Source organism: Muntiacus reevesi, chromosome 10, assembly GCF_963930625.1.
Source record: "Muntiacus reevesi chromosome 10, mMunRee1.1, whole genome shotgun sequence".
In the NCBI taxonomy this organism is placed as follows: Eukaryota; Metazoa; Chordata; class Mammalia; order Artiodactyla; family Cervidae; genus Muntiacus; species Muntiacus reevesi.
Window position 1 is genome coordinate 55,913,280 of NC_089258.1, and position 25,983 is coordinate 55,939,262.

Sequence of the window (25,983 nt, forward strand, 5' to 3'; positions counted from 1 at the left end):
TCAGCTTAATTCCACCACACGTTTTCAATTCTAAAATTTCTGTTTATTTTTTGTTTTTAATTACTTGCCCAAATTCTCCACGTCGATGTAATAATTTTTTGAACAAAATAATCACAGTTATTTTAAAATTCCATGTCTTGATTAGTATAATATCTAAAATTTTTTATGTGTTGAATTCTTTGTTCTGGTTTGGTTTTTTTTTTCTCTTGATTTTTGGTCAGTATTTGACCTCTCACAGCTGCTTGCTTTTAATTAAGAGCCATATATTATGTATGAAAGAGAATAAAGATAATTTAAGGTTTGGGATGATCTTGTTAGCCTTCAAAGAGGATTTACTTTTGCTTCTTAGAGGAAGTTAGTTCAGGGGCAGATAACTTCAATTCAGTCAGGGTTTGAGTTTTCTGAATTCTGGGCTCCATTCTTCTTCTTCTTTTTACTTTTTCACCACGCCCATGGCATAAGGGGAATTTGTGCCCCGACTGGGAATCGAACCCACAGGGAAGTCCTTGGGCTTCGTTCATTTTCCTCGGGGTGGGTCTATTTCCAGAGCACCCTTTCTCTCAGGTCAAAGCTCTTCGGAATCCCAGTTGAACTCCTGGGCTGTTTCCTGAGGAAGCAAGCTGATTGAGGCTGGACTCCTCTCTCCCTGGAGCCCTCGGCTCTGAGAAACAGCCAGTGCTGCTCTGCGTGTCAGGCTCCCGGTCACTGCATTCTCCTAGCTTTTCACTTTCTTGTTCACGTAGGCAGATGCCTCAAAAGGAAAACCGATGCCAAGTTTGGATCTTGCCTATGGGCCTCTCTGATCATTTGGCTCTTTAACAGAAGTTCTTGCTGCCCTGGTAATTCTCCAGTACCTCCAAATAGATGTTTGTTTGTTTAACCTCGCAACTTTTCTATTTGTTCTCAGAAAACGTGTGAAGAAAGTCTGTCTATACTTTCCGGAAGCAAACCTCTCTTTGGTCTAGACTTCTGGGTGTAATTTATGAAGTCACTGTTGGAAGTTTTCTTTTCTGCCACAAACAGGCCTTTGCCCTGTCCACCCGCCTTCATTTCTCTGTCTGTTGCTTGAGGAGCTTGCAGGCGGTTTGTGGGACACCTCATTGCTGTGTCTCTGTATCATATCTATACATTTCTGTAATCTCAGGCAGATATCTTATTTTAAAAAAGGCTGGGGTGGGACGACGGGTGAAGGTATGTTGTCAAAACTTACCCTTGCTAAACTTCAGTACTCCCTGGAGCTATGCCCTTCTCAGACTACGTATTATTGCTTCCCCCTTGAAATTTTAACCATCCTTCACAGTTCTTTTCTTTGTAAGACATAAATATAGTACCTCATATTGTACATGGAATACCTCAACACACTATCATAATTTGTCGCTTTAAACCCCGTTTTAGGAAAGATTCTAACTAAGAGAGGGGTTTTTTAAAACAAAAGCAGGGCTTCCCTTGTGGATCAGTGGCAGAGAGTCCATCGGCCAACGCAGGATACGTGGGTTCGATCCCTGCCCCGGGAAAAGCCCATAATGCCTCGGGGCAGCCAAGCCTCTGCGCCGCGGCTGTGGACCCTGTAGCGCCGGGAGCCGAAAACTGCTGCGCCCGCGGGCCCTGCAGCCCGTCCCCCACAGCGAGAGAAGCCACCGTAAGGAGACGCCTTGCCACAACTAGAGAGCAGCCCCTGCTCGCCGCCACTAGGGAAAAGTCTGCACAGCCGGAAAAAATAGATAAAACTATTCAAAAAAGAAGAAACGAAAGCCTACAGGTTGCCTCACACCAACAGCCGTCGGAAGGAAACGGAACCCTATATAGCTGGGAGAGATCCCAGAAGACCCCACGGAGTCACGTCCCCCAGACCCATCGCCTGATGCCGCAGAACCCCTCTGATAAACCTTATTTTGCAGCGGGTCTAATGCGCGCTTAGGAGCCTGTGTTCACACGCGTGTCACCGCTATGGGACCACAGAGTGAGTCGGGGAGGAGTGCCCTCCTCCACAAGGCGCTCCCCTCAAGAGGGAGGAGGCATTCACGAGTGACTGGAGTGAAAGATGAGAGCCTGTCTTCCATCAGTTCCTGTCCGTGAAAATGCCTTTTAACAGGAATGCTTCCACAGCACACGGGCCTCGTGGTCTCGTTCTCTTCTGATGCTTTCAGCCATGTCATGGTTTGACCGTGGCAGGCCAGGTGGTGCTCTCTCTCTGCCACGTGGGCATGTTTTGGCCAGGTAGCTCTTTGAGAATGCCCCAGGAGTTCTGAAGGGCCTGGATAGCTTGAACCAAGTTTCGTGGATTTTGACAACCTAGCTTTTCTTAGCTCGCCTGTCCTGGAGAAGTCCTTGCATGTACCCGTCCCTATCACAAAGTAATGCCACAGAAATTGTTGTGCATTCACTTAGTCGTGTCTGAGTCGTTGCAACCCCATGGACTGCAGCACACCAGGCTTCTCTGTCCTCCACTATCTCCTAGAGTTTGTTCACACTCATGTCCATCGAGTCGGGGATGCCATCCAACCATCTCATCCTCTGTCATCCTCTTCTCCTCCTGCCTTCAATCTTTCCCAGCATCGGGGTCTTTTTCAGTGAGTCGGCTCTTGGCTTCAGGTGGCCAAAGTAATGTAGCTTCAGCTTTAGCATCAGTCCTTCCAATGAGTATTCATGATTGATTTCTTTTAGGATTGATTGGTTTGATCTCTTTGCAGTTCAGGGGACTCATAAAAATAGTAACTCATGAATTAGCTAGCTCCTCATTGCTTTGGTGTCTTATAGAACCTATCTCTATTTTAGGATCTAATAATTTTTCATACAAAGCCAAGTTCTGGTTCATACCACATATACATTATTTTAACGTAACAATATTAGCAACTGTGCTTTATTTATTTTTATTGAATTAGAGCAAGTGGGTCAAGTGTTTGGGAACCAGGTACATAGGAGCATCTGTCTAAAACATCTGTTTTATGTTATTTTATATTATGGTCATAGATGTTGGTGATCACTGGGCTTTAGTTTCCTCCTCAGGCTAATGGGATGACAGTACTTCCTGGTGTCTAGTTGTTGAAAAGGTGAAATGAATAAAGTAAGCTCTTAATGATATACTCATCATTTTTAGAGGTAGTGTTCAATTTTTTGAAAATCTTTTTTTAAGATGAGGAATGTAAAAAACTTATACCAAAATTTATTATTTCACTTGTATCTGACATAAACTCAACCTTCAATTCAACTGATATTTTACAAAGTTCATACCAAAAATTACAAATAAGTGGGATTTGGTGAAAATTTGATGCAGGAAAATTTTGATGAATTTTGATTGCTTTTACTGATTTTTTATCAAACTGAAATAAAATGTTGGAAGTGTAAAAGTGGAAATTTCTTTAGAAATACAGTTGCATTTGAGAAATTTTTTTATTAATTTAGTTAATGTTTTCAGATATTTTTATATAGATTATTTTTAGTCTTTATTGAATTTGGTACAGTATTGTTTCTGTTTTATGTTTTGGTGTTTGGGCTGGGGGGCATCTCAGGTCCTCACCCAGCGATCTAACCTGCACCCCCTGCATTGGAAGGCAGAGTCTTAACCCCTGGACCACCAGGGAAGTCTCACATTTGAGACGTCCAGCATGTCACTACAGCATGTGCTGTATGATCCAACTTCTAATTGGATCTTGTCAAAAAGGAAGCAAATGCTCCTTTGGTTAAATTATTTGCTCTCCATGAAAAATACATAGCTGGTTCCTCAGCACTGCTGTTGATAACAGTGTGCAGTCTTTTCTTCTTGAATATATTTACTCACACATTGTTAATATTAATTCACTTTGAGTTATTTTTAGCACTGGTGATGGACTCGGAAGAGCCATCCACAATCTCACCTATTTGTAGTTGTGTCCATGGATTCTGAAAAAATAGCGGTTTAATGTAGGGGTTAGTTTGTCACTGTGAACAGAGTTAGCTCATGTGCAAACCAAACAATGGCGCTGTAGCCAGTGATGTAGCTAACCTACGAAAACCATAACTCTGTGCTTCAAGCAAGAAGAAAGATGCCTTCTGAGAATGTAAATTGCTACCAGTAAGGATTGTCTCTTGACTAAACATGAGTGACGTCTTTATACTTAGCTTATTTATTAGTTTTTTATGTAGGCCATTTTGCTACAGGTCTAGTTTGTCTTTGCTGACAGAGGTCCATATAGTCAAAGACATGGTTTTACCAGTAGTCATGTACAGATGTAAGAGTTGGACCACAAAGAAGGCTGAGCGCCGAAGAATTGATGTTTTTGAACTGTGGTGTTGGAGAAGACTCTTGAGAGTCTCTTGAACCTCAAGGAGATCAAACTCGTCAACCCTAAAGGAGATCAGTCCTGAATATTCATTGGAAGAACTGACACTGAAGCTGAAGGTCCAGTCCTTTGGCCACCTGATGCGAAGAGCAGACTCATTGGAAAAGACCCTGATCCTGGGAAAGATTGACGGCAGGAGGAGTAGGGGGCGACAGAGGATGAGATGGTTGGATGGTATCACTGACCCAATGGACATGGGTTTGAGCAAACTCCAGGATATAGTAATGGACAGGGAGGCCTGGCGTGCTGCAGTCCGTGGGGCCTCAAAGAGTCAGACAGGACTTAGTGACTGAGCAACAAAGATTGTCTTTGATCTTACATATATAATCATACCACTGATAACTAAAAGCTTTATACTTGTAGTTTTCAAACATTCTCCAGTGTTCTAGAGACCACTCTCTGCTGCTTAGTAGCAGAGTAACTTGAGTAGATTACTTATTCTCTTTAGTACTGAGATCCCTTACTTATAAAATAAGCATTAAAACTATATCTGTCTAATAGAGTAGTTGTGAGGATTGAAAGCACAGTGCATGGAATATTACCTCTCATCTTTGCCTCCAAGTAGAGTTCATGTTTATTTTTAGAGAGTCCAAGTTATCTTAGTCCACATTTTTAGAAAAGGCAGAGAAACCAGAGATCAAATTGCCAACATCCATTGGATCATTGAAAAAGCAAGAGAGTTCCAGAAAAACATCTATTTCTGCTATATTGACTATGCCAAAGCCTTTGACTGTGTGGATCACAACAAACTATGGAAAATTCTGAAAGAGATGGGAATATCAGACCACCTGACTTGCCTTTTGAGAAATCTCTACGCAGGTCAGGAAGCAACAGTTAGAAGTGGACATGGAACAGCAGACTGGTTCCAAATAGGAAAAGGAGTACATCAAGGCTGTAAATTGTCACCCTGCTTGTTTAACTTATATGCAGAGTACATCATGAGAAATGTTGGACTGGATGAAGCACAAGCTGGAATCAAGAATGCCAGGAGAAATATCAATAGCCTCAGATACGCAGATGACACCACCCTTATGGCAGAAAGCGAAGAAGAACTAAAGGGCCTCTTGATGAAAGTGAAAGAGGAGAGTGAAAAAGTTGGCTTAAAGCTCAGCGTTCAGAAAACTAAGATCATGGCATCTGGTCCCATCACTTCATGGGAAATAGATGGGGAGGCAGTGGAAACAGTGTCAGACTTTACTTTTGGGGGCTCCAAAATCACTGCAGATGGTGACTCCAGCCATGAAATTAAAAGACACTTGCTCCTTGGAAGAAAAGTTATGACCAACCTAGACAGCATATTAAAAAGCAGAGACATTACTTTGCCAAAAAAGTTCTGTCTGGTCAAGGCTATGGTTTTTCCAGTGGTCATGTATGGATATGAGAGTTGGACTATAAAGAGAGCTGAGTGCCAAAGAATTGATGCTTTTGAACTGTGGTGTTGAAGACTCTTGAGAGTCCCTTGGACTGCAAGGAGATCCAACCAGTCCATCCTAAAGGAAATCAGTCCTGAATATTCGTTGGAAGGACTGATGCTGAAGCTGAAACTCCAATCCTTTGGCCACCTATGTGAAGATTGACTCATTTGAAAAGACCCTGATGCTGAGAAAGATTGAAGGCAGGAGGAGAAGGGGACGACAGAGGATGAGATGGTTGGATGGCATCACTGACTGAATGGACATGAGTTGGTGATGGACAGGGGAGGCCTGGCGTGCTGCAGTTCATGGGGGTCGCAAAGAGTTGGACCCTGAACTGAGCGACTGAGCTGAACTGAGTTCACATTGTGCTGAACTTGGCAGTCAGCACTAGCGTAACCTTTTGCTGTGACCTGAGGGTATTTGTTTTTATGTTTTGTGTCCTGCATTGAAACTGGGTTGGAGCATGAGAGTAGAACAGTGATAGCTAAAGACGTCAGATGGCTCTCTGAGAAGAAAAGGTGTTGGACACTTAACAATCAAACTCTCTTTTTTTAAAACTACAATTGTATTCTAACAGAGTTCCATTTGCAACTTTATATATAAGAAACTTTATATAAGAAATAGAAATGGATTCTATTTTACTTTTCTTATTTATTTTTAAATATTTCTTTTATTTATTTATTTGGCTGCACCAGGTCTTAGCTGCAGCATGTGGGAGTTTTTTTTCATTTTTGGCATGTAGGATCTTTAGTTGGCTGCGTGTGAGATCTAGTTTCCTGACCAGGGATCGAACCCGAGACCCCTGCATTGAGAGCAAAGAGTCTTAGCCACTGGGCCACCTGGGAAGTCCTAAGACCAAACTCTTAAAAACCAGAAACAATCCCAACTAACATTGAGTTGGAAATAATACCTGTTTTCACTTATCATTATAATAGAACCAAACGTTTTCATGCTTAACAAAATAACATGCACATTGATATTAGGCAGCTGAGAATCACTGATGTAATCCATTCAGAAGCCTCAGGATAAAAGCAGTAGCTTTCAGCCAAGTGTAGGAAAAGTAAATAACGGAGGAGAAAGGAAAGTACAGGTGCACCAGTCTCCTCTATCCTTGTCACCCAGCACACAATACAGTCTCACGTCACTTAAGCAGAGCAGAGTCGGAGTTGTCAGAAGTTCATTTAAATTTTAAATGATCATTTAAAAAAAAACTTTTTTTTTTTTTGACTGATCTGGATCTTTATTGCTGTGCCTGGGCTTTCTCTAGTTGCAGTGAGCAGGGGCAGCTCTTGGCAGTGGCCTCTCACTGCGGAGCACAGACTCTAGGCACACAGGCTTCAATAGTTGCAGCGCACAAGCGTGGTAGCTGTGGTGCACACGCTTAATCACTCCCTGACACGTGGGATCTTCGCGGACCAGGGGTGGAACCCGTGTCTCCTGCATTGACTGGCAGATTCCCATCCACTGTAGCACCGGGGAAGTCCTAAATGATCATTTTTGAAATGATGGGTGTGTCATCAAAGTCCAAATGATTTTCAAGTTTTATGTCTGTGAGAGACACTTTTAATTCGGTTGTTCCAAGAGGGCTCAGTAAATAGCATCATGTTTCAAAGGTAGACACAGGTTTCAGCCCAGCTATTTGAGTTACTATTGATTTTTTTGGATTTCTGCTGCTGCTACTATTGTTGTTTTTAAATTAAAATGCTGGTCTTTTTTGGTTAAAAAAAAAAAAAAACTGTTTGAGAGTGCTGTCAGAAGTAGAATCACATGTGGACTGAACTGAGATTAGTGATGGCTCCTGATATGGTCAGAGTCTGATGCTAAAACCGGAGAGTCTTCACTGGACAGTGTGAGTGAGCTGTTGCTCTGTGTGAATGTTGAAGCGTCTTCAAGACCCTCCTCTCCCAGGCCAGCCCTCCTCCCCTGGCCAGGGTAATCCTCTCCTCCTTGGGGTCCAGAAGCATCGTTTGTACCTCTCTGTGTAGTTAGGTATTGAGCCCTGCAACACAATTGTTTTAGTTTACTTTTATTGAAGTATAAGAGACATATATGTTCTTCTAACACAATTATTTCTGTTTCCTTTTCCCTAATAAAATATAAGTGCATTAGGGCTCAAACTACTAAGCCTTCTGGTAAACCCAGCAGGTAATTAGGGCGCATCTCCTGTATCCAAAATATTGGGCCTCACGGTCTAGACTCATGAATGTCATACCACCCTCATCCTTGTCATCTGAGTCCTCAGAGTGGCTCTTCTCCCTCTTGACTTTTTTCCCTTCTGGTCCACAGTACTCTCTGTTTCCCTGGCTTCTCTTGCCTCTGCTTCATCATGTCCTGTATCTGTTCCGCTCATGGACCTCTGAGCGCTGCAGACATCCAAGTTGTTCTGTTCTTGAACTTCCGTCCCTTCTGCGCACACACTCTCTCTAGATGATCTCACTTATGCTCATGCATGGAAAAACCGCATCCTTATGTCAGTGACTCCTTTCTATATCTCTAGTCTGGACAGTTAAGTGCCGCGGGTATAAGAAAAATAATTGTCTTACCAGAAACCCTTGATCTTCCCCCAAGAAATCCGGTCCCCCTCCCCATGAGAGCACCTTCATGCACCCAGGGTTTTGGAAGTGACCTTTGATGAGTAGCTCAGCTGGTAAAGAGTCCACCTGCAATGCAGGAGCCCCCGGTACAGTTCCTGGGTTGGGAAGATCTGCTGGAGAAGAGATAGGCTACTTACTCACATCAGTATTCTTGGGCTTCCCTGGTGGCTCAGCTGGTAAAGAATCCGCCTGCAATGTGGGAGAGCTGGGTTTGATCCCTGGGTCGGGAAGATCCCCTGGAGAAGGAAAAGGATACCCACTCCAGTAATCTGGCCTGGAGAATTCCATGGACTGTATAGTCATGGGGTCTTCAAAGAGTCGGACACGACTGAGCGGCTTCCCCTTTCACTTTTTGGCACATCTTCTCCCTCGCCGTCCACACTGGGGCCATCACCCCGTGCTGTGGGTCCTTCTTCTGAAGTGTCTCCTGGAGCACGCCCGCCCGCCTTGCAGACAGGACGGCCCCTTTGGGCCACTGTACTCAACACAGTGGCCTTCTGCAGCCATGAAGCCGCTCCTGCTCTGCAACCCCGCCTGGATCCTCACTGTTCTCAGGAGGAGGGTTAGAAATCCTCCGCGTGGCTTCAGGCGCTGTGTCATCGGGCCTCCTCTTCCCATCCCACCTCCTGCCCTACACGGCACCCCGTAACCAGCAGTGGCCGCGTCTCTAAATCCCAGATGCCTGCTGAGGTTGCCCTGGCCCCGCACAGCTTAGGGTGGGTCCGCAGGCTCCACCCTGCAGGGACCCTTCCATCAGTGAGGCCTGTGGACCTTCTGGCCAGGGAAGCCCCTCTGTCCCCATTCTATATCTTGAAATATCCTGTGTTATTCTTTTCAATCACCTATGGCAATTGGTAAGGTTTATTTCATTGGACGATTATTTGCTCAATGTCAGGCCCCCTCATTGTTCTGTAAAACCCATAAAGGCAAAGATCAGGTCTGTTTTGTTCGTACTTTCAGACCCAGGGTCTCATACACTGTGGAGGGTCAACACATATTTGTGGAATGAGTAAATTAAACAGGAAATAAAAGTGCAAAACACATGGAATTACTATACACCAGAACATGCTTAAAACTTGAGGTTGCAACTTACTATATGGAAATAAGACTCTGACACCCATGAGAAGACCTTTAGTTTGTGAATGAAGCAGGCTTGTACCATATCTCTGAGCTGGCAGGTTTTAGTATTCTTACTTCCAAAGATAATGGGGAAAAAATAATTGTTACCAATTCGACAACAAATTATTTATTGTCCCCGTGGTGTTCACCTCGTATCAATCTACAAGTTTGGGGGTACAGCCGATGTGATGCTGCTTACTCTTCCATGGGGGACAGACAGGAAACCAGTACACAGACAATTTCAGCTCTTGGAAAATACTGTGAACTGAACAGAATAGAGTAATGGCCTTCGTGGGGCGGTCAGAGAAGTGCTGCCTGGCACTGCCAGTCATGATGTCCAGCTCAGAGCAGCTCTGCTACAGAAGATAATGAGAGCGACTTTGAGTAATAATGCGCATCACCGATAATCTAAACTGACTTAATCTCCTTCTGTGGAATCTATATCCAGGAGAAACGAGTTAATGTTAAACCAGTGGCTGTGTTTATGTGTTTAATAGTTTACTAATAGGTTACCTTTTAAAACTGTGTCACTAATTATTTACAAACATTCATATTTACATTGATTTCTCACAAAAGGTCAAAAAGCTGAAGCGAGAACTCTCACAGATGAAGCAGGAATTGCTCTATAAAGAACAAGGCTTCGCCACTCTGAAACAGTGAGTATGAGAATAACGAAATTAACTCTCAAATGACCCAAGACCCCTGAGCCAATCCAAAGAAAGCAGAAGTGCAGATGACATAAGATTTTTCTCAAAGAGTAGTCAAGTAGGACGCACAGAGCTTGGCACCAAAAAAAAAAAATCACACACAAGAAAACCATAGAACAGTGAAAAGACACTTGGGAAAATCTACTATACACTTTGAAAAGGTCTGAAGTTTTCCCTAATAGGTGGAAGACCCACGGAAACTGAAGTGAGAGATTCAGCTTCATCTCGCAGGCCCGCCGGCCAGCCTCACATAAAAGCAGAGCCAGGAGATGGGGCCCAGGACAGGCTGGGGTGACCAGGTTCTCTGTGGAGCCCGACGCAGGGGGCCTGTCCGCCTCTGGCAGCCCCAGGGGGACCTGATGCCTCCCGCCCTCAGGGAGCCAGTCCGGGGTGTCTGCGGACGGCCAAGTGAGTGTCCGGGCTCCCGAGTTCCCTCTGCCCCTTCCAGCTTTGTGCGGAAGGCCACTGGATCCCGGCCCCAGGCTGAGCCAGGACGGACGAGAATGCGGATGATGGAGGGCGGGTCAGAGGACTGGGGCTCTCTGCCCCGTCCGCAGCCCCCGGGAGCCGCCGTTCTCCTGCCAGACCCCGACAGGCACACCCAGGCGTCCAGCCCCCGCAGCGCCCACCCCAGGGTCTCCGAGGCAGGGACGCGGTGGTGGTTCACGCAGCCCACGGCCTCGGGGAGGGCTGAAGCCATGGTCCCTTGAAAGGCATCTGGCGGCCCTTCCAGTCCCCTTCTCCAACGCCGCCCCGCGGGGGCCCTGACAGTGAGGCAGGATTCACCGGGGCTTCCCCAGGGGCTCCTTTCCAGGCAGGCTTACGTCCTTCCTCCATCTGCCTCCACAGCATCCGAGGCAGCAAGGCGTTAAAGATGCAACCCTGTTAAAGATGCCACATGTCCACTGGCCGGGCCATCTGAGCAGATTGTTCTGTGTGTTTGGTTGAGGAGCTGTATTTCGGGATCCCCATCGCTCCTCTCCATCACCAGCCACATGACTTTCATCTCAAACACTTAGCTTTCCTGCTCAGTCTTTGGTTTTGACACTCACCTCATTTGATCATGACCATGAGACTCTTTCAGATGCTCCCATCCTGGTGGTTCTCCAACCTGATGGCCTATTAGAATAATCTGAGGAACTCTTAAAAAAAAACACATGTGTCTGGTCTCCATCCCAAGGCCTCCCACGTGGTTCTCAGGTCCAGCTCTGTTCAGAGAACCTCTGTGGAGGTTGCAGCGCACCCCCCAAAACTGAACAGACCCGGCTTCACCTAGATGTGTTGTTTAGTCAGTTGTCCATCAACATACAGGAGGGTGTTGTGGTAGGAACACCAGGAAGCATTTAGCCACACGTTACATACTTTTAAGACACATGAAATTATAACTCATGTCACCCCCAGGATTAAAGGTTAGCCAAACTTGCTGTTTTTGTTATATCGATGTAACAATGATGTATTGTTTCAAAGCAGTTTGCTTGCAAGCAATTTTTATAGGAATCCAAGGCATGTTTAAGAATCTGTCAATAACATTCCACAAGAAAACAATAGCCATTTGTTGCAGAAACTCAGGCTTTCTCTTGCAGTGATTCTAATCTGAGGAACCAAGAGCAGAGAGATACCGCATCCAACATTAGACGCCTCTCGTGCATCTTAACTATAGACAGAATAAAGCTGTTTTCATTCAAATGTTTACCACCGTAACTACCAGAAGATTGAAGAATAATTGATTATACCCAGAGACCATATTTTTCAAGAAATCACGTTCCTGATACTAAAGGGAATCTTACTTGGGGTTATGACCGAAAATATATTTCGGGAATAAATTTAAGCAGAATCCCACTGTAGGATTTTGCAACTTCGCACTCACAGTAAAATGGAATAATTTTGTGGAATTTGCACCGATTTAAGCCCCGGTTTTCTTTCTATTTGGTGCCATCATTTATGCTGGATGAATCAATGTAGTCTTATTCTCTCCATTATTCATTTCAGACTGTGGTCCCATTGCACTTTGGCCCTCAGCGATACTGTAGCTTATGTGTAGATGGATGCCAGCAAGGGAGGCGTATATCCGCTTTGGCCCGTCCAGTGGCACTGGTTGTATGTACTGTGTTACAGAATGGATTTATGATGAGATTTATTTTCTTAGGTTCTTGCAGACTTTTAATTACTTATTCAGCACCATAAAATATTTTCTGAAGTGCTACTTGGAAAAATAAGTTATCTACAAACTGCACTCATTTGCGTAAACTTTAGAAGAGTGAATAAGACAATATCACGTTAGTTAATTTTTTTTTTCAGACTATACCCTTCACATTGAAATACATACAAATTAGTAAATGTTTTAAACCAAATTAGCTCAGAGACAGTCTTCTGTGATTTAATAGGTGCCATATCTCCGGAGAGTCTGGGAATCAGACAAGGACATGCTGTGCATCTGGGAATGCTATGTGTCATAGCATTGTTGGCTGGTGGGACAGGGGGGTGGCTGTGTGTTTCTGAAATAAAGCCCAGGTTCTTTCCTGATGAGTCTCAAGCAATATAGATGATGATGAAGAACTTGAACCTTTTTTTTTTTTCTTAAGAATTAGATCATTTGGTTGGGCCCTGTGACCCCAAAGAATTCAGTTACCTGAAATCCTCTGTCGTAGGGTGACCCTGTGAACTGTGGGATGTTCAGAAAGCAAGTACTGCTTATAGTACTAGTCAGCGAGCTCACTGGGGATCTCTTTATGCAACATTAATGGACAAATGAACACATCTGCCCTTGCGTCTTATTCCAAGATTTGAACTCATTCAGCAAGACAGGCAATGTTATCTTGACTCATAACTGTCATAATAGAATACTTTGCATATATTTAAAAAGAAGCAAGAAACTTAGCGAACAATCCAAACATTATAGGTTACTCACTAGTATAAGCAAAAATCACCACCCTTTATTAATGGTCACCAGACTGTGCCCTGTGCTAGATTTTGCACAGTCTCGGCACATAAAATTAGATGGCTGTGATGAATCCCGAGGTTCCTGGGCTCGCCCAGTTTACTGGCATTTCTGTCTTCCTGCTAAATCAGTTCCCCAGGTCCCAAACCTTTGCCAGGATCAGCGTGTGATGAGGTTTGAGCTCAGCCAGCAGTGGGACCACCCAACCAGACTGTAAACAAGAAGCCTGAGCCTGACGCTGATGGCAGTGGGCTGGTATGCGGTCGGGGGTGGCAGGGGTCTCAGCTTGCAGTGGTCAGAAGAGAACGGAGGAAAGACCACCACCCTGAAGCTGCTGTGTGTGAGTCCAGTAGTAAACATCAGCTAACCACGACATCCCCACACCCAGTTCCTGCGGTCTGTTTAGCTTGTCCTCTGTCATTCTTTGATTGTTTTCTCCCCCTCTCTTTTAACAGGATTGATAAAAAAATGTCTGGAGGCCAGAGTGGCTATGAACTTAGTGAAGCCAAAGCCATCCTAACGGAACTGAAATCTATCAGAAAGGCTATTAGCTCAGGAGAAAAAGAAAAACAAGATCTGATGCAGGTATGTGATAGAACATTTTTCTCCCCCCCAAGTCAAACTACTGCCTTCTTGGGCCTCAGAAATTGTCCTTGAGCAGAAAGTTCTCCATCAGAGTCTGGATGGCCCCTTTCCACCACAACCCCAACCCCCCCACCCCCGCCTGCACCCCATTCATATGGAATTTGGTCTCTTTGGAGATTGTTACAGGTACTGAGCCAGCCGCTACCTTGGAGGAGAACAGATGGGATCCAAGGTTCTGATATGCTTATTTGAAGGCTGGCTTTGGGTGACCTTTGAGACAGGGGCTAGTGGATCCTGGAGCCCGTGTATGGAGATTAGCGTCTTGGTTCATCCTGAAACTCACTGCAAACTTCAGGTGGACCCCTGATAGGCAGGGTTATCTAAACCAGTGATCCTTAGCCCAGGATACAGAAAGGGCATGTAACCTGCCATCAGTGAGTAGATTATACACCTTGAGAAGTGGGGGAGGGGTGCGAGAAGTTTAGAAAAGTTACTTCCCACCCCAGGAGATTCTGAAGTGCTAGCTGGGGGTGGCATGGAGAGATGCTGACCCAGCTGGGGGGCAGCTGGGGGCAGCTGTGGCGTCACCTGGGAGACAGGCTGATGGCACTAGATCCCCTGGTTATACCTGTACACGTCTCACCCTACAGACCTGAGCTCCACTGGCCCAGCCCATGTGTAGATAAAACAACCATTGCGCGATCAGTGTTCTGCATCTACATATAGCACATACAGTCACGTTTTTTTTTAAGAGGTATCTCTTCCTCCTCCTCCCCTCCTTCTATCCCATAATTATCACAAGCTCTGAGAATTCTTTGTAATAGTTCAGATATTTGGAATTCTTCACCTGGCTGGATGACGATTTAGTCTGTGTCTCTCAAAAAACGTTACAGCCCATGGTGAACAGAGCCTCTACATTTGAATAAAATATTCAGCTACTTAATGTCAGTTTCCAAAATTCTGGTTGAATACACGTGAATATTCTTGAACCCATATAATTTTGCATTGGGGGATTTTAAAAATATCTTTCAAGAAGCAATTAAATATAAAAGACAACAGTAGTAATAGCAAATACTTAAAATACTGACTTTGTGCCAGACGGTCTTCTGCCTGCTTTGCATAGAAATACTGCATTTAATTCTCACAGCAGCCCTAAAGACAGGCTCTGTTATTATCCTCAACTTACAGATACGAAAACCACAGTACAGAGAAGTAAGTTACTTACTGAAAGTCACACACAGCTGATAAGTGGCAGGACCCAGGTTCAAACCCAGGCGGTCTTGTTCAGAATATATGGTTCTAACATACACGTAATGCATACAGAACTTTACTTGGATATGCTTTTTGTTGTTGTTCTACAATGATCCTGCTGATTAAATCAATCATTCCTGAAAGAAGTTAATGGTTCTTGTACAGATTTACATTGGACCCTCATAATTTACCAATTTTAGGTCCTCTTTGATTCTTCCTGTAAACTTTGAATTTATACGTAGGCCAGATTATGTTTAAAAATTAGATAACTTTTAAATCACTAAAATATGTAAAATAAGTGATAGATACAGAAATCAACAACAGAGCTGAAAAGGGCTTTAGATATCTTCTGTGACTTTCAAACCTCTTTGGATACGACCCACAGTAAGAAATACATTTTTCATCAAAACACAGTAACACAAATATCTTTACCTGTAGATACACACACACACCAAATTTCACAGAAATATGCTTGCTTTTGATACTAGTAATATACTTTGATTTTATTTCCTAGTCTCCTCTATTTCATTTTAAAACATACTAGTCATGGCCTACTGCTGCTGCTGCTAAGTCACTTCAGTCGTGTCCGATTCTGCGACCCATAGACAGCAGCTGACCAGGCTCCTCCGTCCCTGGGATTCTCCAGGCAAGAATACTGGAGTGGGCTGCCATTTCCTTCTCCACATGACCTACTAAATTAATTGAATTTGTGGTCATCCCAGATAGGTTTGAAAAAGTATACATATTTTCACTGTTCACATAAAAAAGTAGAAGAGACTTGTCCAAAGTCTTTAAAAGGTTTCTTTGTCCTTTTTTGTAATGTATTATTCCATGTGACCATTTTACGTTTTATCCCTCATACATTTTATATAAAAATATATACATTTTGTATAAAAATGCCTTTGAAAGAAAATAGAGGTTAGGTAAAAAACAAGTTTCAGATCTCTGATAGTTCTAATTTCTTATCATGAGGATTTTCTATCAGGAATAAATCCTGGCTCTTCTTACAGCCGATAATAATGAGCTTCTTACGCTTTTGTTAGTGTTTGTAAAGAGGTGGGGGGTGGTAGAAGTTTAGACTTTTCATTTTTAATGCTATCACTGGTTCACATCTTCCCTCTAAAATAAACTCACTATATTAAACCTTGATGCGGACAGCAGTCATGTTCAACTGTAATTATGCACTTTCCCAAACCAACCATCATCGCAGGTACTGATAGACTGCAGCTTCTGGGCTCTATTTCCTAATCTCTAACGTCTACGTGAGCTAAATAATCTCTTAGATCCTATCCAGTATCAAATGGCATAACTGTAGACATCTTCTCAGTAGGAAGCTTGCCTGCTTTATCTAAAATGAGATTGCATTATAGGTATCCCATGTCTCCAGAATTTGTACTACATAAAATGGGTAGCCCTCATTCAAATAGACTTTTTAACAAATTTTTCAAAATGAGAAATGCATTTGTAGGTATAACGGAGTCACCTTGCGGTCCAGCAGTAATTACCACAACATTATAATTCAACTATACTTCAATAAAAAATTAATTCAGAAAATTTTTAAAATAAGAAATGCATCTATTAAATATAAAGATACCATGATTCACAGGGTGAAAGAGAAGATAACCTGTTTTAATATGATCTCACTTGTTTTCAGAGTCTGCATGTATGTGCAAAAGCTGTCTTGTACGCTTATTTTTTTCAATCATTTAAAGAGGTAGACACCCGCTGCTGCTGCTAAGTCGCTTCAGTCGTGTCCGACTCTGCGACCCCATAGACAGCAACCCGCCAGGCTCCTCTGTCCCTTGGATTCTCCAGGCAAGAACTCTGGAGTGCATTGCCATTTCCTTCTCCACTAAGATAAAGGAATTGTTGTTTCCACTGAGATTAGCTCTTCCGACATAGTTTTTCCCTGGTGGGGAAGCCTCACCCTTCCCAGCGCGCGGCTCCACGAAGCGCTTCGTGTTTCCTGAACAGAGCCTCGCGAAGCTGCAAGGGCGGTTTCACGTGGACCAGAGCATCGGCACATCTGAGCCAGACCTGCGCTCCAGCCCTGAGAACTCGCATCTCTCCCTCTCCAGACAGACGCTGGACGCGGGCTCACAAACCAGCATCTCCGGGGACGTAAGTCATCCGTGTGGAAGGGCTGGCCTGGGCCCTGCCCGGATGGGCCCTGATTACAGCATCGCTGGCAGATGGGACGGGGGCCAGCAAGGGGGTGCATGCAGCATTTCCTACTCATAAGACTGGATTTACAAATCTTAGCCTTATCTTTTCTGCCTAGGTGCCAAGCATATCAGAATCTGTCCAGATGAATAGCTTGGTTCAAACTTTCTCATACTGTATTTATTCAGAGACTCTATTGAAAGACGAGAGACATGTGAGAAGTTTTTTCCTCTTAAGTTCGGAGCCTTGGAAATTAAGGTCCTTCCAAATACACATTAAGGCTAATGAAAAACATAAATATATGGCCTTTAAAAATGAAACCAAAGAACTTGCTTTACACATCTGAAGTTGATTATATTAAAATGTTTGATTGGTGGTTTATACCTGGCACTTGAAAATATTTAATGTGGTTTGAATATTATTACCAGTTTACAGTCCACCTTTTGGGACACCATTAGCAGATATTTATTTTTCAATAAGTTCCCAGTTATTTTTGTGTTCTTTGAATTCTGTGCTATGAAAGTAGAGCAGGTAGAGATCAACAGTAGGGCTTACCTGTTTGAAAAATTAATTTTCGAAGTAATTTATTTGTGTTTATGCAGTTGGAAGTTAAATGATGGAAATTTTGGCTCACAGAGACAAGGAAATTAGTTCCAGTTCATAAATTTTATTGACCTGTACGCCCTTCATAAACTCTTAGACACCAGAAGCATTTACCTGATTTTTTTTTAATCCTGATTTTAATGTGTAGAGGAAAGGATGTTAAAGTCTTTGAAAAAAATTCAACAAGCTTGAATTAAAAAGAAATGTTTTGTCCCCACTGAGACGCGAAAGTAAGTGCCTTTGCAAACTGGTGTTCCCAATTTCGATGTTATCTTCTTTAGCTTTGCAATTATTCGTACTTCCTAGAAACAAAAGCAGTTTTACTTCATTCATTAGCAGAGTTAATTGACTTTTTCCCTTTTGTTTTTTTTTTAAACTAGATCGGAGTGAGAAGTAGATCAAATTTAGCTGAAAAGGTCAGGCTGAGCCTCCAGTATGAAGAAGCCAAAAGAAGGTAACAGCAGGGGAGCCGTGTGGCGGTCAGTGGTCAGGGGCTCGCCTGGTGTTTTCCAGAATTCATCTTTATTCCTGTGGTGACATCTGCTGGGCGCTCACCACGCGTTCTTACCAAGATCACCCTTCAGATCTTGGAATATAAAGGTTGTGGGGTCCCTACCCACCCCACCCAAAGCCAAAAAGAACAAGGAGAATTCATGAGAAGGGCAGGAATGGAACTGTCCCCTTCTTTCTGGAAGGAAGACGCTTTAAGAGTGTACGGTACCTACTCACAATTTAAAGTAGGAAGTTGGTTCCCCAGACAGTGCTGCAGAGACTCCGGTGCTGGGCTTGGAAGCAGCTAGGAGTTTGAAGGTAAACAGTTTCAAGCACCTTCCTCGGCGTGGGAGGGAAGACCACCCCCCGCTGGTGTCCTGGGGGATGCCTGGGTGTCTGTAACTCACTTCTGGGGGGGTCCCTCCTTTACCCTCTCTACTCTTCTGCAGCACAGCCTCACTGCCTTTTTCTTACCTGTGCCTCCGGGAAGGGTCTGGGAGACTCCTCTGTCCTCAAGCTGGTGACAGACACAGTGGGTTTTCATAACGTAGGAACTGTGCTTGTTCTGAGAGAGCGTCATCCTGAAACACTTCATCATTTTCCTTTTAAGAGTGTGAGGATGCTGCTGTTCCGTTGTCTAGGAAGGCACTAGGGGCACAGGCCTGTATTATCAGAAGCATGAGCAGCTCAGCTGAGAACGTGCGGGGTTTCCCACCACAAGGCAGCCCAGAGGGTGGATACTGAACTACATCCTTTAATTCTGGTGATGATGAGAATTTAAAAGTCACTGGCTAGGGGCTTCTTTGGCACTCCAGTGGTTAAGACTTCGTCTTCCAATGCAGGGAGTGGGAAGCTGGGAATCCCGTAGACCTCGAAGCCAAAAAATAAAAAATAAAAACCCAAAGCATAAAACAGAAGCAGTATTGTAACAGACTCAATAAAGATTTTTAAAACAGTCCACATCAAAAAAATAAATAAATAAATCTTAAAAAAAAAAAAGTCATTGGCCAGATTTCTTAGAGGTTGTCTGGCTTTAACAATGCCATTATTTGATCTGCCTCAATCCAGTATTTGCCTCTGCGTAGCCTCTGTTACTAATATTACTTGGTTCTTTGATTTACTGAAAGAACCCTAAGCTTTGTTCCACAAATTATTAACCACGTGAGCTTGAGCAAGTCACTTCGCCTCTCTGAGCAGCATTGTACCCGGCTAATTTTAACGCCTGTAAAGGTTCCCAGGTGGATTGTAAATGTCTTGAGGGTAGGAAAAGTGTCGTGGCCCACGTTGTCTGCTTCTCACGTCCGGGACTGGCGCTTTCCCCTCGACCAGGACTTGAGGGCTCCTTTGTGCTGCTGCGGCCTGGGGACGTGGGAGCCCGTTCGGGGCGCTCCGGCTATGGGCACCCCAGCCCCCGAGCTGCCAGAGCTCCTTGGTTCCGAAATAAACAAAGCCGGGATCGGTGCCTGGCTTTGCAAAGGAGAATGGCCGTAACTCAGAATTAATCTTGGGGAGGCTGGCCTCTTGCCCCTTGTCTTTGGGACTTGACTTCCCTTGGGCCAGCTTGAGCTTCTGCTAGGCTCTGGCTCCTCCTGGAGCTTAAACAGCACTTGTCTTCTAGGCGTTCCCAGAAAGCATCACAGTTTCTTGCCCAGATTTGACGCAGTCTTTCCAAATCAAATTCAAGACCTACCTAATGCCTGATGCCACAAGCAACAGGTGCTGTTCTTTCACTACATCGTTGCTTGGGCTTCAGTTGTTTAATTCAGTCCCATCAAGACTCAAGATGCTGGTTCTTTCCCATTCAGTTGCATTGCTGTTTCTGTTACCGTTTGGGGTTTAGCTTTAAAGTTACTAGTGATTCTGAGGAGATGGTAAGTCTCAGAGATTTCTGCATGTGTTGAAAGTGCTTTTTCTTCCTTAATTCTGAGTAAGTAAAGAATTTTGTGTTTACTTGTGTTTGGGTTGTGTTTCTCAGAAACCTGTTTCCTCCTGCAGCCTTTGTTTTACATGCTTAATGAAGTAAATAATATCATGCTTATTTAGCATTTTGATGATTAATTTTCCAGTACATTGAGACAGTTGTTTACGGTTTTGTGGTTAAAGCTGAAGAATAGCTGATGTTACATCTATCATAAGTGCAGACGACAGGTGAAAATCACAAGTAGGTTATACACATAGCACAGTTTAAGGTGGCAACTTTTTTGTTAACTCAAACAGGAAATTTAAGGCACAAAAATGTGGAGCTACTTCCCTCTTGGTTCTGATAACGTTTTTCAGTCACCTTTTTCTTCTCTTCTGCAACGTGTTCCATTTAAAAGGGGGGGCAGGTGCCCCCGTTTCTATCTTCATGGTCTTCTGGTATATGCTGTAATAATACCAGAAAATCATCCAACATCTTGAAATAGGAATATGGGGTTCCTCGTGCCCATATCCAGAGAAGGCAATGGCGCCCCACTCCAGTACTCTTGCCTGGAAAATCCCATGGACGGAGGAGCCTGGTAGGCTGCAGTCCATGGGGTCGCTAAGAGTCGGACATGACTGAGCAACTTCACTTTCCCTTTTCACTTTCATGCATTGGAGAAGGAACTGGCAACCCACTCCAGTGTTCTTGCCTGGAGAATCCCAGGGATGGGGGAGCCTGGTGGAATGCCGTCTCTGGGGTCGCACAGAGTCGGACACGACTGAATCGAATTAGTAGCATGCCAATATCAGTTGTGTTCATAGTTTGCCTTTTTGAAAGATATTTATTTATCTATTTGTTTCGTTGCCCCAGGTCTTAGTTGTAGCTTGCAAACTCTTAGTTGTGGCATGTGGTGTCTGGTTCCCTGACTAGGAATGGAACCCAGGGCCCCTGAGTTGGGAGTGAGGGGTCTTAGCCACTGGACCACCAGGGGAGTCCCCATAATTTGTCTTGATCTTGTGTTTGTGGTCAAAACAGCCAAGGGCCATTCCTCTCCTAAAGAGTCCCGACAGTCCTCACGGTGCCCCAGACCAAGTTATTGGACTCAGGTGGTCATTCTGATTGAATCGGGAGTTGACTTGATTATTGGGTACGAAGCTCTAGACGCGATGAGGTCTGGGATCAGCAAAATCATGAAGCTGGGGAGGAGTCCCTTGGCTGCGTTTTCCTCCTCCCCACGTTGCTGGCCTCGGGGGCCCTACCTGCCGCCACCCTGGTGGGGCCACTCCCGCCACCTGTGCTGGACGCCGTTGCCAGCTATGTTCAGAGGAAGACCAGGTCGACGCAGTGTCCGTGGGGCCGGCCCGGGCAGCACGCAGCGTGGGAAGCGGGCTCCCTGTGTGCGGCCAGAGGACGAAGGAAGTGGCTGGAGGAGTCTCAGCTCAGCTCTTTGCTGGCGATGCTGGGATCTCGAGGAGTGCCTTGGTCCTGGTTCTGGGTGGCCCACCCTGTCCTCTCCCCTGCCGTGACTGGCTGATCTTCAGTTACTGCCAGTGTACCCCGGGGACAGCATCTTGACCCAGAGGAAGAGAGCCAGAATAAGGGCATTTCAGGCATCACTCACCAGAGTTGTGTTTTTTTGTTTGGTTTTTTTTTTTTTTAACAAAGCCCACATGTGTTCAGGCATCAGGGCTGACTGGTCCTCTGCTTCTTAAGCATCTGTGTAGTTTGACCTTCATCCTTCTTTTCAGGTAGTAGGTGTGATAACCTGGATTTTACAGGTGGAGAGGGTGAGGCAGATGAGAAGTAAGTGTAGCATCAGCTTCGGGACCAGACGGGGGCCTGCTGTTCGGTCAGCCCATCATGGCTGCCCTGGGGGGTCAACCCAGACTTAGCCTGCCTAAGCTTTCCCCTCCTTGGGACTTCTTAGAATGTACACGGCCATTTTATTTTTTCTTATTTTATTTTCATAATAGATATATTTTATAGAAGTACAGTTGACTCACAACGTCTCAGGTGCACGGCAAGGTGATTCAGTTATACATATACACATATATTATTTTGGGGGTGGGGGGCTTCCGCAGTGGCTCAGATGGTAAGGTATCTGCCTGCAATGCAGGAGACATGGGTTCGATCCCTGGGTCGGGAAGATCCCCTGGAGGAGGGAATGGCAACGCACTCCAGTATTCTTGCCTGGAGAATGCCATGGACGGAGGAGCCTGGTAGGCTACCGTCCATGGGGTCACAAAAGAATCAGACGCACCTTAGCGTCTAAACCACCACCATGTTATTTTTCAGATTATATTCCATTATAGGTTATTAGAAGATACTGACTCTAGGTTTTTTTTCAGTATGGCCAACCTGAAAATTGAGCTCTCGAAGCTGGACAGCGAGGCGTGGCCTGGGACGCTGGACATAGAGAAGGAGAAGCTGATGCTGATCCACGAGAAGGAAGAGCTTCTGAAGGAGCTGCAGTTCGTCACCCCGCAGAGGCGCACGCAGGACGAGCTGGAGAGCCTGGAGGCCGAGAGGCAGCGGCTGGAGGAGGAGCTGCTGGCCGTGAGGGGCGCGCCCAGCCGGGCCCTGGCCGAGAGGTGCGTGCCCCGCCCGGGCCCCGGGCTGTCCTCCCTGGTCGCAGAATCGCAAATGCACCTGCCTCTGGTGGACCAAACGCCAGCACGGAAGGACTTGCCCCGTAGAGCAGTAAAGCAGACTCGGCTTGGGCCTGGTGGTTCCTTGGTGACCATCCAGAACGTGAAAATGGCTGAGACAGATGCTCAATAGCTAAGGAATGTTGACAGAAAACCAGGAATGCAGTCTGATAACAGTAGCTGTAAACTATGCACTGTGATAAGAGAGATTATCTGGACTGTTAGAGCCCTGAAGCTTCCCACTCTGGGCTTTATTACTCTCAGGAATGCAAAAGGTTATTGCTTTTCACTTCACAAGGATATTTCAACAGGTCACAAGACATTCGCTTGGACTTTGTCAGTTGAAACCCTCATCTGAAGCAGGTGGAAAGTAGAAGGGAAAATAAGCCATTTTTAGATCTTCCTGTGGGAAAGTGTAAATTGATCATTTGATCTAAAACAAAAATGCAGTTCTGTAAGCAGATCGGCTGCACTTCGGGCCGGGGGACCCCGTGTGCAGGTTCGCCATGAGGCCATCGCCTCCCGGGGTCCAGGCCGCGCTGACCGATGCCCAGACCCCTGTTTCCCTGTCTCAACCATAAGCCAGGTAGCCCTTTAGGACCCCACCCCGCATCATTTAGGCCCACAGGTAAGGAGCAGAATGAAGGGCAAGAAATTCACATTCGCGTATTTTCAGGTGACCTGGAAGTAAGTTTAAAATCCCCAGCCATAATCCAGTCACTTTTTTTCTTTTTCTATTTTTTTTTAAACTTCTTGGCTTCTTTCTTGCCTTGTCCTTTACATGCGTTTAAGGTTGTGTATTGACATAGTACCAAAGCATTTGAGGAGTAGAGTGGTGGAGAAGGCGGGGGTGGCGGGCAGGGAAAAACACCTCTGACATTCCTAGTCACGCGTTAGCGTGGGCATCTATTTAACCGTGACCACCGTGTGGGGAGCGTTGGCCTCTGTGAGTTAAGTTGCTGAGGGAGATGGCTCATGGCGGCAGCGTCACAGCTTTCGGGAGCGTGAGAAAGTATCCAGGGGGACCCTTTACAGGTGACGGCCTTTCACCGTCTTACATACTTCTCATCACTCCCCTGCGGCTCCTCCCCTCCTGCGCTGACATCTCGCAGGTGCAAGGTGGGCTGGCCAGGCAGGGATCCGTCTGAGCAAGACCAAAGCGAGCAAAACGTAGGGGTCAGAGGGCGGACTTCAGTTGTTGGCCTGAATTACCTTGATGCTCTGAGTGTCTGTGTCTGTGTCTCTGAAATTTCAAGATTTAAGAGGTTCTGAGGTGAGATCCTGGGTCGTTACTGACTTGTGGTCTCTGCAGGAGCCCACAGAGCTCACATGAACTTTCAGCCGGCGTGTGAGCCCCCAGAGTCCCCCAGCCCAGTCTTTGGGGGTCACTGACTCTCAGGACCAAGGAGACCAAGCTCGCCCCCTAGTGGTCGTAAAGCGCATCGGGCAGAGCGATGCTCCGTGTGACCCATCTGCCGCAAAGAGAAACGGCTCTCAAATGAAAAAAGCCTTTCTATGCATCTGTCTGTTCTTTCCTTCCAGTTACTCAAATTCCTTAAACCCTGCGCTTTGCAACAGCTAATAAGATCTTAACATTGCTTATTCTTTTTTCGCAGCTCTTAGGGGTTTTGCCTTACATCTTGCCAAGATGTCTTCATTCTCTCTTAATTATATGAATATTTTTGCCACTGGCTCTGAAAAAAAGGGCTTCCCTTGTGGCTCAGCTGGTACAGAATCCACCTGCAATGTGGGAGACCTGGGTTTGATCCCCGGGTTGGGAAGATCCCCTGGAGAAGGGAATGGCTAGCCACTCCAGTATTCTGGCCTGGAGAATTCCGTGGACTATACAGTCCATGGGGTTGCGAAGAGTCAGACATGACTGAGCGACTTTCACTTCACTCACTTAAAAAAATTTATAGCAAGTGGGAGGGGGTATGAGTGGGGTTTTTGTTTTTGTTTTTTAATGGGAAAGGAACTTGTTCCTTCTGTAGATGACATTCGCCTTCCCCCTGGGGACACCAGGGGCAGAGGTGAGGGGTGCCAAGGCACCCTGTCTTGCCAAGGGCAGCCGAGCCCTGGTGTGGAGCCGTGGGACCATGGGAGGGGTCCTTCGGGGCCAGATGGAAGAGATCCTTCTCACTCAGGAGGACCGTTGGCCGGGGCTGGAAAAGGGTGTGGTGAGACAGGGCTGACATCTGAGCAGCATCTTGGGCCCTACCGCAGAAGGGGGAGAGGTCATTTTCCAGGAAGGAGACGGGGAACCAGCTCCCACCAGGAGAGGCTCTGATCTCATCAAAGACAGGAGGTGGGGCGCTTGACCAAGGACAGAGACAGTCGCCCCCCCACGGCCCGGCAGGGCTTCTGTGACTCCTGGGGCCTTCGTTAAGCTTCTCCCAGTGACCTGTTACCTAGACACCTGCTGGATGGGGCCTGGGGAGGGGGTCCCGGGATCTCCAGGCAGCCTGGGTGGAATGGGGAGAAAGAGCTGGGGCCTGCCCTCTGGGAGCTTGGGGTCCGGTGGGGTGACACAGGCCAGGCCTTGGGGGTTCAAGGGAACCAGAAAGGGTCCAGAAGAGCAGCACCTGAGCCATCATCAGGGGAGGACACGGGGACCATCAAGCTTGACTGACTAGGACAGAAAGCTTCAGATTTAAACTGCAGCATGAAACACACTGTCACGTTGAAGCCTCCTTCAGTTCAGTTCAGTCTCTCAGTCGTGTCCGACTCTGTGACCCCATGAACCACAGCACGCCAGGCCACCCTGTCCATCACCAACTCCTAGAGTTTACTCAAACTCATGTCCACTGAGTTGGTGATTCCATCCAACCATCTCATCCTCTGTCGTCCCCTTCTCCTCCTGCCCTCAATCTTTCCCAGCATCAGGGTCTTTTCAAGTGAGTCAGTTCTTCGCATCAGGTGGCCAAAGTATTGGAGTTTCGGCTTCAACATCAGTCCTTCCAATGAATATTCAGGACTGATTTCCTTTAGGGTGGACTGGTTGGATCTCCTTGCAGTCCAAGGGACTCTCAAGAGTCTTTTCTAACACCACAGTTCAAAAGCATCAATTCTTTGGTGCTCAGCTTTCTTTATAGTCCAACTCTCACATCCAAACATGACCACTGGAAAAACCATATCTTTGACTAGATGAACCTTTGTTGGCAAAGTAATGTCTCTGATTTTTAACACACCAGAAAACCTTTGTGTATGTGTGACACTTAGTTTTAAAACTTACCTCAAAAGTACTGC

General features: G+C 45.6%; 1 protein-coding gene across 2 annotated transcripts in view; it reads left to right on the plus strand.

Annotated features, from left to right (window-relative positions):
* The window catches only part of WWC2 (WW and C2 domain containing 2), a 145,716-nt gene that overhangs the window by 85,856 nt on the left and 33,877 nt on the right, over nt 1-25,983 (plus strand). For both annotated transcript variants that reach the window (XM_065946625.1, XM_065946627.1), the window contains 5 exons: nt 10,024-10,103; nt 13,548-13,677; nt 16,903-17,049; nt 18,075-18,148; nt 22,438-22,680. In XM_065946625.1, coding sequence (XP_065802697.1) covers nt 10,024-10,103; nt 13,548-13,677; nt 16,903-17,049; nt 18,075-18,148; nt 22,438-22,680 — 674 coding nt within the window. The remainder of the gene's footprint in view (nt 1-10,023; nt 10,104-13,547; nt 13,678-16,902; nt 17,050-18,074; nt 18,149-22,437; nt 22,681-25,983) is intronic.